This window comes from Syngnathus typhle, linkage group LG11 (genome assembly GCF_033458585.1).
Source record: "Syngnathus typhle isolate RoL2023-S1 ecotype Sweden linkage group LG11, RoL_Styp_1.0, whole genome shotgun sequence".
NCBI classification, from domain to species: Eukaryota; Metazoa; Chordata; class Actinopteri; order Syngnathiformes; family Syngnathidae; genus Syngnathus; species Syngnathus typhle.
The window spans coordinates 2,384,098-2,405,195 of NC_083748.1; the positions used below are offsets into that span (position 1 = coordinate 2,384,098).

Consider the following 21,098-nt stretch of genomic DNA (forward strand, 5'->3'; position numbering starts at 1 on the left):
GCGCTTTCCTGCAGCACACGAAGAAACATTTTCCACATGATTTATTGTGGCTTTCTGTTCTTTGCACTCTCGTCCTTAGTGTCATGCTTCTTTGATACGCTGACATTTTTCAGTGGCTTTCATTAAAAAAAAAGTGTACATCAATGTGAAAAATGTCCAAGCATCTTCCTTCTCTTACCTCATTCTCCTTCAGAGGTGTTCCTCTGGAGTGAATCAATTCATTTGGTTTCCTCCAGGTCTTTGGTGTAGCAGCTGAAGCCTGATTTACTGCAAATATTAGCTACACTTTAGAGCTTTTTACACCTTCAGGAGTTTCTTTGGTACTCCAATTACTTCAAATGACTACAATTTAAAATCAGAATTATTTCTCAAACATACTGTATGGAGTGAAAGTTTATAAGTAAGCTGTTTCCATTGTGTTCATGTACCTGTAGTGGGGCTCTTCCGAGTGAATGAATTATGCTCGGGCTCTGCTTCAGTAACGACTCCAGCGGCCTCTGCCCCCACCCCGGTGACAAGGTCCTTTCTCTCCAGGGGCTGCTTGGGCTCATCGGTCTCTGCTGTGGCCTGCACAAGAGGGGGAAGGCCGGGGGGGACCGAGACACGCAAAGTTGGGACAGGGCTGGAGGTCAGGGTGACCATCGCCAAAGACGTCATGGGAGACAGCTCAGCAGCGACGGGCACCTCTGGCCTGACGTCAGAGGGTGAGATTTCCAAAGAGGAGGTCTCTTGAAAAGAGGGAGAAGCAACAAGAGGATTTGCTTCAGATGGGGACGCCAAAGGTATCTCAGGGGACGGCACATCCGCATCGGTGTCAGGATCCGCGACACCATTCACAGCCTTGGAAATCGATGACAGTGAGACAGTCGGAGTCCGAGAGTGGGCGTCCGAAAGTGTGTTGTCAGCGGTGGGAATACAAGGCGCCGTCGAAGAATATTGATGCTCCCCGTCAGAGCAGAATGAAGCAGTCGAGGGCGGCTGGTCACCAGTGTCGACAGCCGTGGGCGACAGGACCCCGAGGGCGGGCTGAGCGGCAGGGAAGGCAAGCTCGGGTTCATCAGTGGAAGAGGGTTGCGATGCTTCCAGTCTCTCCAATGGAGTTTCCGGCTGCAGGAGGCCAGTTGGGGAAGACTTTTGGACCAATGGTTCCAATTTTGGTGACACACCTGTAAGGAGCAAAAGCACAGCTAACAAATGTTAGCAAAAAGAAATAGTGATATCATCAAGGGACAAGTTTCATTTCATGCGTTTACCAGAGCTATTTACAAATCATGGAAAAGACGCTTAGGCGCGTTTAGATTTATTTTGAAATTTTATCAGAAAGCAGAGTTTTCCAAATTTTTGGGGACTAGTATATTTTTATTTTCAATGGGAACACAAGTGTTTCCGAGTTGGTCAATCCCAAAACTGAATGTATGTATTGAAGCCCACCTGGCCCTGGTTTGGCTTCTTGGGCGCCGGTTGTTACCGCTTGTTGCGGCTGCTGCGGGGACGCCGAGGGCTCTGGCGTAAAGTCTTCAGAAGAGCCATGCTGAGGCTGGGGAAGCTGCGAGGCCGACTGCAGCTCCGGAGTCTGCCTGCTGCTCAGTGGCTGCTGCGGTTTGAGGTAGAACACGTGAGGATAATAATGAGGGTGGGGCCAGGAGAACTGAGCAGCACACAAATCAACAGAAGCCAAAGAGATGCCAGACAGCATTAGACAACAAAAAAGTACAAAGCGGAATTAAGCAGAAACAATGAATCCAAATGAGGTGTGGTGTGTAATAAGACAAACGGAGCAACGGGATGAAGTTTAATGTGACAGCAATTACAGCACAAAGGACGCGGATACATGCCAAAAATCAAAACAAACAAAATCAAACAGAAAGACAGAGGGACAGGAAAGACACACTGTTAACACACAGGGAGGACAAAAAGCCGCCACATCAGCATTTAGAGCTGGCCTGCTCTTAAAGCCATAGTACGTTGAGCCTACCTGAGGGGGGGTAGGAGTAGAGGAAGGAGGGCCGGCAGGGGGGGTTGAGTTCCTGCTCCCCGACCCTCCTGCCATGATCTCCTCAGTGATGTCCCTTCCACCCCGATTGGGGTCGCGGATACGAATCTGGGAGGACAATGGCACAAAAAGAGCACATCTCACTAAAGCGCACATGTCCAACAACTGCTGCTGAAGGCTTCTCGTAACACACATTTGTACAGTGCTCTACCACTAACGCAGTTGTAAAGTCATAGTTAAAGGACATATTTATTAGGGGTGTAAATTGCGGGTTTTGTCACGATACGATATCATATCGATACTGTTACTTAAGAAATATATAAATCAATGTTTACTAGGGGTGTAACGATACATCGATACACATCGATTAATCGATATAATGCTCTACGATTTATTGGCATCGATGCTAAACGTAAACATCGATTTATATCGCCGTGTTTGACCTCGGACATTAGACGCAACTTTATTTTGAAATCCAGTTCATTGTTGCTTGCTTCCTCTTTCCGGGAGCAGTGCGCCTGGCGTTGTTGTGTTGTGAGCAGAGCAGGCACGTGAAAGGGGAGTCGACAACTAGTACGCTGCTCCTGGGCTGGTGCTATGGCTAGTGTCCAAAAAGACGAGGACATTTGCTCTCCTTTAGGCTCCAGGTCATTTGTTTGGAAGCACTTTGGATTCCAAAGAAAAGACGGCTCAACCGACAAGACACGTGCAGTTTGTAAATCCTGCCATGCGGTTATCAAATATTCAGGGAGCACAAATCTCACCGCACATTTAAAGAAAAAACAAGACATCAAAGTTCAGTGTTAAAATAAGCACTTTGTATACTGCAATACTCTTGTAATTTCCTAAATAAAGAGTTTGCAGTACCTTGTTGATTTTGCGTATGAATTGTTATAAATCAAGATATTGTTCTATATTTTTTATTAAAAAAAAAAAAAAATCGATCGTCGAGCACTATATCGCGATATATCGTGAATGAATCGCAGCAGGCTTTAAGATATCGGCAAATATCTTATCGTAGTTCTTTGTATCGGTATTATATTGTATCGTGACAAAACCCGCGATTTACACCCCTAACGTTTACGTTTAGCATCGATGCCAATAAATCGTAGAGCATTATATTGATTAATCGATGTGTATCGATGAATCGTTACACCCCTAATATTTATATTACAAACCCTGAATGAACTACTAAGGTGCTCACTGTTTTTTTCTCGCGCTTGGCTGGTGGAGGTTGCTGTGGTGTAGGCACTATGATGGGCGGCGACGCCGAGTACACCGTCTGCCCCGGGTAGTATGGCGGGCCGGCTGTGGGCACGGGGGCTGGGACAGAAGGTGACACAGTTTGGTGGTACCTGATGGAATCTTGGGGTGGGGGTGAAGGGGGTGGTTTTAGTATGACTACATTCAAAAGCAATGGTCACAATTGTTGGCGTTTTTTATGGTGTGTGAGTCTTTTGAATTTAGGAAAAACTCACGATAGGGGGACGGGTACTCCCCTGGTCCTGGACCTGGATAGAAGGTGCCAGATCCTGGGGGCTGGACAGAATACTGCTGAGGAGGCGCCACATAGGCAGTGCTGTGACGAAACTGCAGAGAGACAAAGACGTCAATAAGGACGAGAAAAGAGCACTCCTCTCCTCAGGCACATTTAGATGAGTGTGTTTCACAGCAAAACTGGTAAAACAGCTTTCCTTCTACTTTTTATCTCAAAAAGCAAATCAGCATGGCGATACCGCATTGAAAAGTCACAACATTGACAGAAAGAAGCTCAAATTGGCCATTATGTTTTTGCCACAATTTAAATGTTGTAAGGTGTCCCATAGCTTTACATATTAAAATCAAGAATAATATACCTCTTTATTCCCAAACAATGTGAGGAATATGCTGCAGATGGTGAGAGAAAAACAATCTAAATGAACTATAACAAAACAGAACATTTCAAAATAGTTTTATCCCTCCTATACACATTAAAGGCAATTAAACACTTACCGTCTTTTTCCATGTATAATGCGCCCCCATGTATAATACGCACCCAAAAAATGGCATGTTGATGCTGGAAAAAAGCCTGTACCCATGTATAATACGCACCCACATTTTTTTATTTTTTTATTTATTTATTTTTAAGTCCCAATGATCGTCACACACGCAGGGAGGCAATGGGTCCCATTTTTATAGTCTTTGGTATGGTCTTAACTAGGCTGGATGTAATTTATTTTGTTGGCGTTGATTTCTCCGACTGCCCGTAAACGCACCACCGCGATCACTGCACGATACGATTTTACGGCCTCCGGGGCGCTCTAGCAGGAAGCAAGAGCGAGACAGACAAAGAAGAGATAATGCGCCGAAGAAGACGTGCTAGTTTGTCAAGACGGTTGCGTCACCCTTTTCTTTATTTCGTGGTCCCGTCTGTCTACTCTGGAGCTATACGTGTCGCTCGCTAGTTTAATGTAATTTAGCGCTTCGTGCATGAATAAAATTAACATGAACAGACTCTCATCACACTCGAAGAAATGCATAAAAGCGACGACGAAAGAGAGACTGAGAAAGTGTGAGGCGAAGGATATCTAACGCTATTTCAATCGGACGCTGAGGAGGAAGGCTTCGGTGGTTTCAGTGGACTGGAGGAAGATGAAGACGATGAAGCTCTTTTCTTACTTTTACTGGTATGTTTTTTAACGAGCCCTGTTGGTGCTGTACTACCGTGTTGCTGCTGTGTTACCGCCGCGTCTCAGTGACTTTTACCGGGTATGTTTTTTTAATCCAGCCTTATTAGTCTTGGTATTACTGCCGTGTCTCAGTGACTTTTACCGGGTATGTTTTTTTTAATCCAGCCCTATTAGTTTTGGTATTACTGCCGCGGCACGGGCAGTGTTTGGAAAGAAATGTTAAGGTATGTTATTAAAACTTTAAAAAAGCTTTCTGTGTCCAGTTTTTCTTTGTTAATAACGTGCGTTGGAAAGAAATGTTAAGGTATGTTATTAAAACTTTAAAAAAGCTTTCTGTGTCCAGTCTTTCTTTGTTAATAACTCGCGTGCACACTTCCGTGTTGCTGCGGTACTACGGCTGCGTCACAGGCAATGTTTAGAAAGACATGTTAAAGTATGTTACTAAAACTTTAAAAAGGCTTTCTGTGAACGGTCTTTCTTTGTAAAAAAATTCGTGTGCACGTGCGGTTTATAGTCCGGTGCGGTTTATATAAGAAAAAAACTAAAATATCCCCCAATTTTAGCTGGTGCGGTTTATAATCCGGTGCGGTTTATAGTCCGTAATTTACGGTATACACACTGCGCCTGACCTGTGATATGTAGTACTGTGCAGCCTGCGGTGACGGAAAAGGCATGGGCGCCATGGTCATCATGATTGCTTGATTAGTAGGGTAGACGGCCGCCGTGGGGGCCTGGGAGCCGGGCCGTATGGTGGGGGTGTTTGTGGGGATGGTGGGCCTTGCATTCTGCATCTGGCTCTGGAAAAGCTGAAAGGAAAACAACAGAAAGGAGGAGAGGAAGCTGAAGCTATTGTTGCCCAACAAGTGTACAGCGGAGGCGATGGGTGGTCTTGCTTTGTTATGCTCATTTCCACTGTCCGTTTCCATACTGCTTATTCATAAGACATTTTTGCCTGTCAGGTTTAAAAATAAAAAAACAAAAGGGAGGGGGGAAGTGAACGCTAACTCCAGCATATTTTTTTCAGGTGCCAGATGATAATGTACCACTCATTTACTGGTAGTGGTGGTGATGTGCATTAAGAAAAGGCTTTGCCGGACAAAAATACATTTCAAATCCAACCAATTCTTTCAATATTTCCTGGAAATCAAGATATGTGGTTCACGCACAAGCCTGCAAGTTAACAAAATATCCAACACACTAACCTACCAACAAACGAGCAACCACGCACTTTTAAGCTTGGAAGAGGTTAAAAAGTTGCAATAGTTCCACTGGATTGGCTCATTAGCATGATGAACCCAATGCCCTAAAAGCACAATGTCATGTCATTAATGAATTAATATACTAAATAAACACTTGTACTTGGCATTTACGATGAAGAAAGCAAACACGGAAGGTTACTATTGTGACATCATACAAAGCACCGGGCTTTGTGAAGCCGTCAAATAAGCAGTGTTGTAGTCTTGTTTTTTTGTCCGAAATTCATCCAGCTTCAACTAGGTGAGAAAAGCACTTCAAAATGGACATATAACAACTGTAATGGGCTTTCTTGAAAAATTGCTCAGTAAAACTCTGCCAAATTGATCAGCGTAAAGATGGGAAATAAACCCCATCCATTCAACAGGGACAGCTTCTCTAGACAGCCTTACTACTCCAGGAAAAAAAATGTGAGGACTAAAATGTACATTGTGAAAGCTGCATGCTGTTTGTGCAAGTGAGCAAGCGGGTTAGGAGATGATGAGTCATACGCAAAAAATAAAATGGCAAATGATGAACAAAAGTCAAAGCGTTTCCTCTACAAAAGGGGTGGCGAACCTCCAGACTGTGGCCTAAAACAGCTCACAATGTCTAATAATAAACATGAGTGTTTATCTCTGCATCAGGATTTGTTCCTAAATTTAGTCTGGTCCTCTAAATACTTGAAATGATGACAGAAGTTCCCCACCCCTGCTCTCTACAAATACAAAAGACGACGCCAGAGGTCCGTCGTGTGAATTGTGAGGAGGGGACAGGAGAGCCCCTCCTCGTCATCCTCATCATCATGCCATGCAGGTCTGCAATCGGGTTACCTGGAAGGGCCTGAATCCTCCCTTGACAGCAGGAAAGAGAGAAAAGCCAATTGCACTGGTAAGACTGCAGACACGACGCGTGCGCTCACGCATAGAAAGCACACAATTATTTCCGACGACCCGACACGGACCACTTGGAATAAAAATACAAGTCTCAGGATGAGCGTTGAAGTGGGAGGGCGAGTGGAAACCGCTTACTGAGTACAGTCAGAATTTATTGGCTTGTCGACATACACACACACAGAATTGCACACAAGGACAAACAAACGGGTGCACACACAGACTTGGAAACAGTACAAAATAACACACACAATATAACTTTTTTTTTTTGTAAATGCACTCGCCCATTTAAGCATATAAACTCAAAAGAATAGGCCACTCTTCACCAAATGAATGAATTTCTTCATGGCTGCACATTGAGTGTCTTACTCAGGGCACAATGGAAGCTTCTCCATTGGAATAAAAAGCTTTACTGTTTGGCTTCATCTGCTTTCCGACTCCACTTCCGTGGCGGCACAACAGAGCATAGCGCCAGTTAGTGACAGCTAGCGCATGCGCTCAGTGTGTGTGTGCATGCGTGCATGTGCATTCACACCAAACGGCCCACACTCATTGACCTCATATGACTTGTCAAGAGGGGGGTACCGAAAACATCAAAAGCTGAAGACTACAGTTGAAAATAGTTTTGCATACGGTAGAGCTAGTGGCTGGGAAGGGCATGATGACTCAGCAAGCCGCAAAAAAAGGTCATCGGTAATTGGACATGTTAAGATCCGCATAGCGACAACACCGACTACACGATCAGACGTGATCTCAATCAAGTTTTCCTTCGACTCTGATGACACCTTATCACAGGAGTCAAATGTCAAGATCACATCGTGCAATTGATATTATTTGATGCTCTGTGAGTCGTGTAATGATCTAATACTACTACTACTAATAATAATGACACAATCCAGTACAACAAAAAGGGAGTTTAAAAGTTTTTTTGTCACACTGGAGCAAGTGAATGGCCATTGAGCAGACCTTTTGGTTGTGCCTGCATTGACCACCTGAGGGCAGTATAGATGTCTCAACTCCTCCAAGCTCATCAGTACGGCAATATTAGTCAATAGTCACATAGGATAAAGAATATGACTTGAGTACTGTTACACTATAAACAAGTGCTTCTGCAATACTTGTGTTCAAGCCTTTGCCTAAAAGGCTAACATGGTGCTATTTAGCATTAGCGCTGAGCTAACCAACTGAAAGGCAATGCTATGTGGTTTGTTTAATAGTGAGAATACATTAAAATTGCGCACTTGGAACAGCTGAGTAAATCAATTAGTGTGATCAAGTGACGACCCAGGATGCAAATCATTTAAATAAAACCCAGTTTACATGACATAATTCTCACGGAAATAGAAACCTTTTTGAAATTAGAACCTTAATGTCAATTAGCTTGTGCATTTAGTTCCACTGCGTCGTCTGTTGAACATTAAAATAGCCAAGCTTTCAAATCAACATTTCATGATAGTCATAGAAGTATATACCTGATGGGGGGTCGGTCGTGGGCCTGTCGCGAACTGATTGGTGGGAAGATGTTTGAAGCAGTGGTGGCAAAGCGGACAGAGGGAAGAGTACAAGAGACACAAGAAATTAGCAATGTAGAAGCAGACGGTAAAGAGCAATCAAGAGCATGATGCAGCAACTTCGTCTTAGTTAACTGACTAACCAGGGCTTGAACTCATTGAGAACATTAAACCACAGGAGTTGTTCGATCTATGAAAGAGATCTGCTCCTGCGGCGACAATGCACTTTGGAATATACTATCATGCCGTCGTCACACAGGAGCTAAAACAGAAGCAGTGCTTTACAATTCAATAGATGAAGTTTGCAGATAAGTACCGTTTTTTTCCCATGTATAATGCGCAAAATTTAACTAATTTATTGTCCTAAAATCTGGGGTGCGCATAATACATGGGTACAATTTAAAAAAAATTTATTTTTTAAAGAAAATCATGGTACAACAATTTTTGAAGAAAATCTTGTCACGGATGGAGTGTGGAAAGGAGCAGGGCGACCAAGTGCAGCTTGGACCAGGGTTCATTGGAGGAACTCAAAACACAGACTTGGTAAACTAACATAACTCTCTAACAAAACTAACAACAGGACTGACCGACAAAGACGTGGAACAAAAAGACAGGGTGACATTACCAAAGACAGGAACAGAAACCTGTGTTATTGTCAAATATTGTTTGTTTTTTAATCTCCATCGCGGATTGGACGTCATACGGAGGCAGTATCACTGCGCATGCGCACTATGGATCCGATGCGAATAGTCCTCTTCTCTTCTTGACTGACAATGAATGTGATAGTTTAATACAATCAGCAAATAACAAAATGCGTATTACAGGTAATATTTTATTTCACAACACTTTGCCTTGCTCCTTTCGTCTCTGCTGTTCACTTCAAACACGCTCCATACGAACGCAATGCTCTCGTATCAGACGCTTGCTCGATCACTTGCTCGTTTGCTGTCACAATGTACCCTACACAAATCCGAAACATTTGTTGCGGCCCCGAGTCACGACGAGGGGCAAGTTTTGGTTTCCAAGGGTGTTTTTATTCCTCTTCAACTTCTCTCCCATACAGAGCCGCCTTTTTCACATGTCCGCACGTCACTTTTCTCTTTTTTCATTTTAACCGAACTGATCGCGGTGGTGCCTTTACGGGCAGTCGGAGAAATCAACGCCAACAAAAAAAATACATCCAGCCTAGTTAAGACCATACCAAAGACAATAAAAATGGGACCCATTGCCTCCCTGCTTGGCACTCAGCATTAAGGGTTGGAATTGGGGCATTAGATCACCAAATGATTCCCGAGCGCGGCGCCGCTGTTGCTCACTGCTCCCCCTCTCCCCCAGGGGATGGATCAAAATCACACGGGGATGGGTCAAATGCAGAGGACAAATTTCACCACACCCAGATGCGTGTGTGACGATCATTGGGACTTAAAAATAAATAAAAATAAAATTTGGGTGCGTATTACAGATGGGTACAGGCTTTTTTCCAGCATCAACATGCCATTTTTAGGGTGCGTATTATACATGGGGGTGCATTATACATGGAAAGAAACGGTAAATATGAGCCTTTGTACCATGAAGTGTTTTGGGCAGATACACTTCAGTATCAATTAATTTGTTGGAGGCATAAGGGGGTTCGGGGTGACACTTACCGGGCGACTCTGCGGCTGTGCATTCATTGGCTGTGTCTGAGGAGAATACACTAAAGGGGCGGAGCCAGCATTCTGTCCAGGGTTGTACGGAGACTGTCGAGGGGGGGTTGGGGGGTGGGGAGACAAGACAAAGGTCAGCTTTAAATTAATTGAGGTCCACACATTTCATCAGCCACAGTGTTATGGACATCAGCTCATCTTGCTATGAAGTAGGCTGCCTGTTTACATGTTGCCGCAATAAATGTTATGAAATTGGGGTTGACATCTTGTACATAATGGCACCCCGGAGGTCTGCAACTCTTGCGGCGCATTATTGCTCATCAGAGCCATGCGAGAAGCCAGTTTATCTCCTTTTCTTAGTATGGTTGTGCCCATTTAAGAGTGTGCTGGCTGAGTACGCTATTTTTAGCACGTTAAGACCAGAGCTGCTCCCAGGACTCACAGTGGGCGACCAAACTGCCAACACTGAAGATGCCTATGATGCTCTCACACGTTTACAGAGACTACATGGCACAGGCGTTCCTAAATTGGCCTCATGCACAATTGAACTGCCATTGTATTTTGCTCCATCACATTTGCAAATGTAGAAATAAGATATTTACACGACAGATGCAAGCAAACATTTAGAAAACGCAAATATAAGTACGCAAAGAGGATGAAGACGGCGAATACCACACGAAACTCACCCCTCCGCCTGTCTCCCAGCCCTTAGGATAGCGATACGTGGGAGCTGTGGGTACGGATACCTGAGAGAGCGCCGGTGAGTGGGCATGACCCGGTGGGGTGCCCGCCAAGCTCGGGTGTCCCTTTGTGATGTCGTGAGACGTGTAAGGAGGGCCGGCGTGCCTGGGGAGCTGTGGGATGAGAAAACAGTGTGCTTTAGGCTCGATCAGTGCTGCTAATGAGACACTTGGAACACGCAAATGTTGGCAGGGGTGTGAAGTCTGACAGTCTGCCTCGTGTTGAGAGCGATTCATTGTCTGCCACTGGTGCTGAAGTCATGCATGGAAGGATAGATTTATATATACCTCATCAATGAGAGTTTGACAGCATGGAAATAAAATGAATCTCCTCTCTATTACTAGTGGAGTAATCGCTTTTCATGGGCTTTACGATTTAGTGTCCGGATTTTGAGTTGTCCAACTTCAACATAGCACAGAGGACCAAAACTGCTTACTTGATTATTAAATAAAATAAATAAAAAATAAATTACATCCACTTCAATCATCTGATTGAGGCACACTGTGCGAAAGTGCACACCGGGTTGAGCTCGGAATGGCAGGAAAGGGCTTGCCTGCCACAGCTGGCACTGTTCTCACCACTCCGACACACGGCGGAATGAGAGCAGACACTGCGGCAAGGCAACAAGAAGCCTGCGCGTTTCACCAACGACTGTCCTCAAAAGAGTCTTTTTCTTCCTGACAACGATGACATTCAGCTTGCTCATCGTTGCAACGCGGCTGCGGGCACCAGGACCTGGGGGTGCAGCCGCCGTCGTTTATGCTCATCTCCCCAGCTCCTTTGTGTGGCACACTTCCCTCACATGACCCAGGATAAAGCAACTAATCTCGCTGCTGTTGCCAGGGGAGGGGCCTGCTCTGCTTGGGCGGCTGACTGAGGCAGAGGACATATGGAGCCATGGGGTGGGGGAGGTGCAGCTGTATAGGATCTGTAACGTTCATTCCTCTCACGTAGAACAAATGCTTCACGCCACGGGCATTGCTTTAATTGATGCATCTTACAGTGATTATACAGCATGCCCTGCAAACTAAGCACTCCCCCCGTAGCCAAAAGCACAACTGGTTTGAATACGCAGAATAATTTGAATTTAATTGCCGGACAAGGTGAGTCATACCCATCTGCCATGTAGATGCTCATGTGCATTTAGAATGAGAATATTATTATTATTATGGACTACATATTGGTATCTACCAAATACCACAAAATCAGAACACTCGGAAGGACCTGCTATAGGCCACAACTCACACCTGGACACTCACGCCATCCAACTTGACTCAACATCACTTGCCAATTTACTTGAGGCCCTTTAAATGGTGCACATGTAGCATGCAGAAAGTACAGAAACCAAGTCAAGGTACCGTTGTACTTGTACATGGTCTTTAGCAATAATATTTTAATTTTGATACGAGATGTGTCAAGATGCACAGCTGTGCGTGTGCACGTGTGCGTGTATACTCACACTGTAGACGGCGGCAACTCCAGGCTGCGTGGAGAAGATTCTGTCATCCAGTGACTGTGGAACCCGAGGAATCCTGCAAAGGTGCGTTTTAAGGAAAACCAGCACTGTGATACATGGTTCGGTTGGTTTGTTCGGGTTGTTTATTTCAAGAGAGCAAGAGAGAGTCTTTCAAATGTCACTGATGCTACATTTGGGACACCAACAGGAAGTTTTAAATTGGTAGAAACGATAGAATTAATGTATCAACCATACTGAAGCACATTTATTTCGAAAAGGGATTTCGACGGTGCCTTGGCGGGTTTCATTGCAAGGATTCCCCTAAGTCCCACCCCCAACCACCAAACAAACCCCTTCATCTCAGAGTACACCATGTACCTAAAACCATTCACTGCATCAAAGGGAAAACATGAAGTGGATTTTCTCAGCCTACACACAAGACTATACCTAAAGAGTGAACTGAAAATGTCCTGTTATAACTCACTTCAAAAGTCCTCAGCTTGAATGTTAGTCAAGCGGCAATGCTGAGAATGAGCAGATGCAGAGAGCCACTTAGTGAGGCGTCGCAGAGCACCCAAAAGAGGGAGCGCCTGACAAGCACACATGTGAGGGAAGCCCGTGGTTAACCTGCTTGGCCACTTGTCTGTCACACTCGCAAACTGCTGGTCACATGCTTTAGGGGAAAAAGCAGCGCGTGGCTGTCCTCCTCCTGGCTCAAAGTCACTGCTCACTAGTCTCACAAGGCGGCAATCCAGATGACACTCTTGGCCTGCTGCCAGGCCTAAGCAAGCCCAAAAAAATTATTATTAATTATTAAGTGTCATAATTTTATTTAGTATAAATTACTCATGCCTAAAGAGTGAAACGCTCAGAAAGAAAATCAGAGTGGCAGAAGATGCAAAATGACATTCATACAGCCTAAATCAATTGAGAACTACTTTCAGCAACCTTCAATACAATTAACAGAACTTTCAAGGGTGGTGCTCCGGTCTTTAAACTCATCCTTGAGGCCCAGAAATACCTTCACACTGCATGTAAAAAAATAAACAAAATGATCAGATACACATCGGCAAAAAAGAGACATCGGAATTGAGCTGCAATCTAAACAAATTCAAAGTCTCGCTCAATGACGCAGGCTACCCAAACCATCAGAGACGACGAATCAAGATTGGAGGCACAGGAAGTGAACGGACATGTCCCAGATGGTGCTAACGCGCTGTCTTCTTGCTGTTGGTCCACTCCTCTCTTGCTTATTCTTTCCCAAAGGCGCACGCACGCGCACACACACTTGGCACTAACAAAGCTTTTCACTGCATGCTGCAGCTGCGACCACGGCAATACAAACAATAGATGGTAGCTTAGTGAATTCAAGCCTCACAAGCCAAAATCTGGGAACTAAGTCTTATCATGGAATATATAACAAACAGAAAGCCATACAGCTTCTATTTCATGGTTAGAGAGTGTCATATTTGCCTGTTAAAAATTCTGTCTATCCATTGTAAATTTATGGAGGAACTTTGGCCTAACTCAGTGCTTCTCAAATAGTGGGGCGCGCCCCCCTTGGGGGGCGCGGTGCTATTCCTGGGGGGGCGCGTGTGACCCTGGGGAACAGGCTTTTTTTTTGGCAGTACTAGAATAAAGTGTAATAGCGCGTTTACTACAGCAGGGGGCAGTGGCGCTCTCATTGTTACTTCTGTCACGTTTGCGACAGTGCAACATTTTACGACTTACAAGACAAGTTAGGATAGTCACGGTGGGGAGGGGGGGCGCGAATAGTTTTCTTCTTGCTAGGGGGGGGCGTAACAGAAAATAATTGAGAAGCACTGGCCTAACTTATTTGCTGCCATAAAAAAGTCACATGTATATTAACCCCATTAAATTTACTACACCTTCAAAAATAATCTGCACACCGCTTTTTTCCGTGTATAGTGCGCAAAATTTAACGAATTTATTGTCCTAAAATCTGGGGTGCGCATTATACATGGGTACAAAAAATTAAAAAAAAATTTTTTTTTAATTTTTTTTTTTTTTTTTTTTAAGAAAACAAAACCAACAACAGGACTGACCGACAAAGACGCGGAACAAAAAGACAGGGTGACATTACCAAAGACAGGAACAGAAAGCAAACAGACATCATGACAGTAACACATGCAATGATCCGACGGTGAGCGAGGGGCAGACAGGACTTAAATACAAAACACGTTACATCGATTGAGGTGACACAGGAAGAGAGGGGCGACGTGAACAGAAACTATGGCAACCTAGACACATAGCAAAACTGGGGACGAGACGTGACAAATGTCCCTCGAAATGAAACTTGAAATCACCAAGTTTTGGTTTCCAAGGGTGTTTTTATTCCTCTTCAACGTCTCTCCCATACAGAGCCGCCTTTTTCACGTCCGCACGCCTCTTTCCCGTGCGCGCATGGAGCGCGGTGGTGCGTTTATGGGCAGTCGGAGAAATCAACGCCTGCAAAAAAAATTACATCCAGCCTAGTTAAGACCATACCAAAGAATATAAAAATGGGACCCGATGCCTCCCTGCGTGTATGACGATCATTGGGACTTAAAAAAAAAAAAGAAAAAAAGAAAAAAAGAAAAAAAAAATTCATAAAAAAAAATTCATAAAAATTGGGTGCGTATTATACATGGGTACAGGCTTTTTTCCAGCATCAGCATGCCATTTTTAGGGTGCGTATTATACATGGGGGCGCACTATACACGGAAAAAAAACGGTATGAAGTTTTCCTGTTATTTCTATGCAACGTCAACTGAATAATTTGAATTTTTTGAAACAAACCTCCCAATGATAACGGGAATAGCTGGGCTTCACTGTTGAAAACTTTAGAATACAAGAATAAAACATGTCAAAAATAGGTCGAGTATCATCAAAATTCATTAGGATTCACCGCATGTCCACAATAGGGGTCTGTACAAAATGTCACATCTATCAGCCCAATAACTGGTGAGGCCTTTAAAAAATGTCAACGTCTCAGCAACTCAAGAAGCATCGCCAAGGTTCCTCCTTTGTGGGCCCCAGGTGACTCAAATGCAGTCCTGATACAGGTTAAACTCACATGACAGATTTTCTTTTCTGCCCTCAAATGGCTGAGGGTATACTGTACGTCATGGCAGCGTAAATACACAAGTGACAAACAAATACTATAACACCTGTTGTTATTCTTAGATACTGCCAATGCATAGACAATTATTTCTCCCCCCAACAAGAAACCCCAGTAACAAAATAACAATCCAGCCTTAGTCGAGTGTGCATCAAAGCAGCATCTCCAAAATGCTCCAAAAGTTCCAATTACAGTGCCAGCAACTGCTAAATAAATAAATATATTTAAAAAAGGAAAAAAAATTACAAATCTGTCAGAATAGGTGACTACTACGTCATCTGCTTTAGATCATCATCCTGTTAACAAGTTCATGTTTATCTCAAAAAAGCACTTGTAGCATCCAACCTCGTCAACATGACTTCTAGACAGCCCATTGAACACTGAAGATTCCACAGAGGAGCTGTTTGTCTTTAAAAAAAAAAAAAATTGAAAAAAAAAAAAAAAGCACATCTGGAATGCACAATACGAACAATAGCGAGCAAGTCTTATGACATCAACCAGGAAGCTGTCTTTAATCACGGGCACGCCCTCTCTGGAAGACGCCATCCTGAATGCTGGCTCATAACAGCTCAGCAATTTATTTATAAACGTCCCACAGAGAGCGCACTGACATAACCACATTTTCACAGGCAGTTGACACACATACATGCACCTGCCCTATATATGCGTAACTTGTAAGTATGACAAAAATGGAGATGGGTCTCATAGCTGAATTTGCGCGATAAATTGTCACAGAGCCAACTATTGCTACTGGACGCTACAAGGGACTTCATTTTTTTTTTTTTAAATCCCATGTGTCACGTTCAGACACGCGTCATGTCATCAGTGTAATCCAAAGCAAGATGAGCATGTTAATCTGAATTTTGAACTTGTTTAAATCCATTCATCGATCATCTAATTGGTCTGAGGAAAAAGCCGCCAGCTTCTCAGCAGGGCCTCCAACGGAGTGAGGTGAGTTGGAATGAAATAAGGCGCTGGGGGTGCTCAACGCTCAAGCAAGGCTGGCTGACCTGGCCCTTTGCTGGCAGATGGTGGGAAGCACCACCTTGGCCTCTCACACTGAATGCTAAGCAGCGCCGCCATTGTTAGAGGTTGCGCGCCAGCAGATGCAAGTGCTGAGCGTTCCTACGGCAACCAGGAACAGCAACAAACTACACAACCACACACCTTCAGGGAGCGCACAATCCCAACAAGTGGGAACTGGTGATCCCTTGGAGAGCCATGTGCCAGACGCAATGTCAAGTCTATACGACCCCAAGAGGTTAGTTAGAAAAAAGTTATTTTACGTCCATCCTTTCATATATTCATTCATCAAAATAAAACATTTGCAGATATTTATCATATATTTATCAGAACAAAAACTCCAACATTTCTATTTCTTTTCCAACACGTCATGGATTCGCATAGAGAAGCAATTGGTTGTGGTGAATTTTTCAAAATGACTCGCAATTCATTCACTACATGAGAAATAAGGATAATGGTAACCACAATGACGGTACTAACTACTGGCTGGAAGAGGAATGCTTTTACGTAAAGGTGATTAAGATCATTGAAAGAGGTGCATCGGACCATCAGCAGTCAGTCACAGGACATTCATAAGTCAAATGACATAACACAAATGGCAAGGTGTAACTCCCTGCAGCAAAAATCTCAACAAGCCATATATTTGTATTAATTCCACTCATATAACACATTCTATAAAGATCAAGAGTTCTATACAACAGTGATAAACTTTGACAGCCATGCAGCGGAAAGTAGGTTAAACAGATTCAACAATCAGGAGTGTCAAACAAGGACACCAGTCTTTGTACTGTGTTCTATGTACACACAGAACACCAGTTTTGGGTTACAAACAAGCGCCTAACGCGACAACAACCAATTGGTTTTAAAACGATCCCTGTTCACAGCGGAAATGCAAAAAACGTAATATCCATGCCAGGCCACTAGGTGGCGATGCTGATCCCAAACACTGGCGGCCTTAACAAAATAGTAGGGATGGGCAAGTCGAGTACCGATACCTGGTGACTGTATCGTTGCCAGGCTTATTTCATTGATACTAGTGACAGCAGCCAATATCAGCCACCCTCTTATAGTCATTTAACAATCAAGAACTAGAAATTAAAAAAGAAAATTAACAGTCTGTTGAAAAATCATGGCCTTCTTGAACAATGCAAACTTTCTCTACTGCTTGAAGAAAGTGTCTTCTAAAAACAGGCATAGTAAGTTAATTTCAAATACTTTTTGTCTTAAGGTTCTAAATGGTTGCGACAGCAGATGCGCTTTTGTAATGATTCCAGACTTAGAAAATCTGTCATATACTGACGGTTTCAGTCTGGATCGCTGCCATGGCCCGAACACCCTTCCACACAAAGCCGTGCATGAGTTTGCAGTAATGCAGCAACATTAGTCTTGACTAACTTGCGACTGTTACTACTGCTTAGAAATGTATGTTTCCATTTACTGTTTTCAATGTCTTTGTGGTTGTCCCGTTGCCATATTGCTCTCTTGCAGCTATTGTAAAGAAAGTTGTATTGTATAATGTGAAACAATGATCACAAACCTTAAAAACAACTAGTTTCATTAATTGTTAAAGCTCTACTTTTGCATTTGGACCTGCAGTTTCAATCAACCAACAACCAATCTTGGGCCAATTACTCACTGACCAAGATGGCACTGGCCAATCTCACACTGACACATTGCTAGAAGTGTAACTGGAGATGACGTGACTCAGTAGACTAGTGTGTACTCTGTGTGAACATCTCTCAACAATGCAGGTGAGGGAGGGTAACTGCGGTAATGACATTTGACATCACACCATGGACGTTAAAGTTTGACAGACACTGGAGCCATTTCATAAAACAAAAGTTTAACGACCCGGCGACATGTTACATGACATCCTTTAATAGTTTTGTTACTGCTTACGAGTGCTTCTCAAACTTATCTGCAATAAATAATGTTCTATCAATTCAAATTTATTTTTTTGCAGATATTGCGATAATCTGACATCTCTGCATGAGTTTTTACTATTATCAGGCACTCCTCACATGATGTAAATCTCACTAAAATATTTGCAGCTTGATAGCACATACCTCACGTCAAAGTTTCCAATGTGGCCATTAATTGTCGTTACATATGAACTGGCCGTGTTAGTGCACGTAGTGGCTGGTGGCCATCTACCCATTTTGGCTAGAGACGTAGGGTACACCCTGGACTGGTCGCCAGCCGATCCCAGGGATTTTGCAGTTGACAAACATTCAAAATGTGAAAACGATGGAAACTGTTGTCATTGACGAGCACTGTACTTATCTTAACACGAATTGCTGTATCAGCAAACATTGAAAGTTAATTTCCCTTTCTACTGCCAACATGTCGGACGATTTTGAGGCTTTTCAGGTAAACACATGTAAATACTTCACAGAAAATGGGATTTGGATGATGAGAACGCTGCCACCTCTGCTGGACCTAAACCAGCCGAGAACGTTTGTCTTTTAGGGGCTCAGCGAGCTGGCAGGCCTGTCAGAGTGCAACCCCTCATCCCCCTCAACCACTGGAGAAGAGGTGGCACCTCCCCAAAAGCGGCCCTTATTTTGGGGCTAACATTAGCAACCTTCTGAAGGGATGCAGTTAGCCACCGAAGATAAGCGAACAAAGCCGTCCGGCCGGGCGCCGGTAACCGGTGTCGAGAGCCAGGAAAGCCTGGCACTAACCAACAATGTCAGGTCGCTTTGACACTACAATAGAATAAAAATACGCATTACTGACCACGAGATTTCGTTTGATTTTGGGTGTCCCCCCCCCCAAACAAACATAATCTCGGCTGGTGGCGTTCGAAAGCCGGCTAGCGTTAGCACACTTAGCATCCTAGCTAATTGTCCCCCTCCCCTTCCACAACCACCATCATATGGAGCTTTCACTGTAGCGTTAAGAAAAGTCCAACTCCTGGGCCCAAATCAAAGGGGGAGGATGTGTTGGGGAACATCATGGGTTACCGTGCGGATCAAAGGATACGGAGTTGGCGCTACGCATCCGGGTTGGGGAACTGCTGGGGCTCCCGGCGACAGCGACACGGAGGTCAGAGTAGCTCGCAGTTGGCTCGACGGAGAGGGTCCGCTTCCAGGTCCACTCACGGTGACGGCGGCGGCGGGTTTGGAAACTACTTTCGGTGGTAAACTCATCGTAAAAAATCAATTAAAAATGAAAGAGGGAGGAACTAACACGATAAAAACAAAATAGTGCTACAAATAGTGAAAGGACCGTCGCTTTAACGCGCACACATGGAGCCAAACAGGCCCCAAGCCCACCCCCCAGAGAAGCGGGATAAGAAGCCCAAATAGCAACACGGATGTTTCCTTTTTTTCATGGAAAGTCGCTGCCGGAATCAACGGTGCTCTTCATGGGGACGGTGGGGAGCTTTCCCAAGCCCGTCCGGAGCCTCTGCGGATCTCCGGCCCCCCCACCAGTTTTGCTTCTTTTCCACGAGAGGGGGGGGGGGGGGGGGGAGAAAAAAAATGAAACCACACAGTCTTCAACCTCCCGCGCGGGAAGATTTAGTTGGCCTGATCGTCAATTGTGTTTTCTCTCATATTTAGCCCGCATATACATGAGAGAGTCGGCCAACATGGCGCAGCTGCCTGCCGCTTCTCCAGCCGTCCGGGTAGGACAGATGATTCGGCAATTCTCGGCCAATTACGGAATCGCTCGGCTAATCAACCGAGAGAGGGGCGACCAGCTTCCGCTGTGACTATTCGAGCTGACTGTCAGACGGCAGTACACATGCACGTTTATGTCAGCATTTTATCGACTAAAAAAGTTTCTAAACCATTTACTCATGAAAGAATATGACGAACACGCCACAAATGTACAATAAAATACGAAACGGTCAAAATTTAATTAGATCCACACATAATTTGCGAGGCATACTTTCAGTTTTCTTTTTACAGTATATATTTACGATAAAGGTATTTTAATTATCGGCAGCCTTCGGGACCTGTGTGCTAGTAACGCCCTCTATCGTCGTTAGCCGTCCTCTGCATCTTCTCCAATGATATTTTGTGTTTATATGATGCAGTTTCAACAATGGCTTGGAGTTTGAAAACGTTGTTTTATGTGATTGTTGTGTGCTCACCTTATACCTTTATTAGGTAATGCACTCTGAATTTAATCAGGACCCGAACCGATGTCTTTAATCACTTTTATTCATGAAACAGAGGGCCATCACTTGCCGCTCTGCCTGCATATCCATTTCCTGAACGTCACTCCCCCACTACGTCATCACGTAGGCCCACAGTACAATAACATCCCAGTACAGTACATGACATCCCCCAGTACAGTACATGACATCCCCCCTTTCCTTAGAAATAAACTGTACCATCACATACCAATACTGACCATGTAATTTACATCATCATCTTTTGCTAACCGAACATTGTATTGTCTAACTTTTCTTATGTAACCCATAAACATTTTTTTCTTTTAAACAGTGAACAACATATTCAGACACAACCCTTTATTTTTACTTTGTCACAAAATCTTTGAACTTTGCTGGTATCTTTTTGACTCTCTGGGGCCTCATTTCAGGTTCCTGAGCTCCCTCTTGTGGTGTCTGGTTGTAACTGTCTACATTTCTGCTCCGTACATTTCCCTCCCCTTCAGTAAAAGTCTTCGGTGTGTCATGTCCTTCAGTATTCTCATATGATTGGTATTTCTTCACGTGAGTGGTATTCCGGTGGTAGCGAGCTCCAGTTGGGGATTCAATTACCACTTGACTTCCAGTTTTACTCACGACTCTATGTGGGGTTGGATTGAATGGTGTTGTGAATTTGTCCTGTTTGTCCT

General features: G+C 44.1%; 1 protein-coding gene across 10 annotated transcripts in view; it reads right to left on the bottom strand.

The window, feature by feature from the left end:
* The window catches only part of eif4g3a (eukaryotic translation initiation factor 4 gamma, 3a), a 35,071-nt gene extending 15,130 nt beyond the window's left edge, over positions 1-19,941 (bottom strand). Inside the window, exons 1-13 of one of the 10 annotated variants that reach the window (XM_061291147.1) lie at positions 19,272-19,941; positions 12,146-12,218; positions 10,692-10,799; positions 9,946-10,038; positions 8,261-8,293; positions 6,729-6,749; positions 5,292-5,468; positions 3,472-3,583; positions 3,198-3,358; positions 1,976-2,110; positions 1,432-1,594; positions 429-1,166; positions 179-267 (exon numbers count right to left, since the gene is read on the bottom strand). In XM_061291147.1, coding sequence (XP_061147131.1) covers positions 179-267; positions 429-1,166; positions 1,432-1,594; positions 1,976-2,110; positions 3,198-3,358; positions 3,472-3,583; positions 5,292-5,468; positions 6,729-6,749; positions 8,261-8,293; positions 9,946-10,038; positions 10,692-10,799; positions 12,146-12,218; positions 19,272-19,438 — 2,070 coding nt within the window. In that variant the 5' untranslated portion in view covers positions 19,439-19,941. Of the gene's footprint in view, positions 1-178; positions 268-428; positions 1,167-1,431; positions 1,595-1,975; positions 2,111-3,197; positions 3,359-3,471; positions 3,584-5,291; positions 5,469-6,728; positions 6,750-8,260; positions 8,294-9,945; positions 10,039-10,631; positions 10,800-12,145; positions 12,219-19,271 lie in introns of all 10 variants that reach the window. The other 9 variants (XM_061291144.1, XM_061291143.1, XM_061291141.1 and 6 more) reach the window with 9 other exon arrangements.
* Between the last annotated feature and the right edge of the window lie 1,157 nt (positions 19,942-21,098).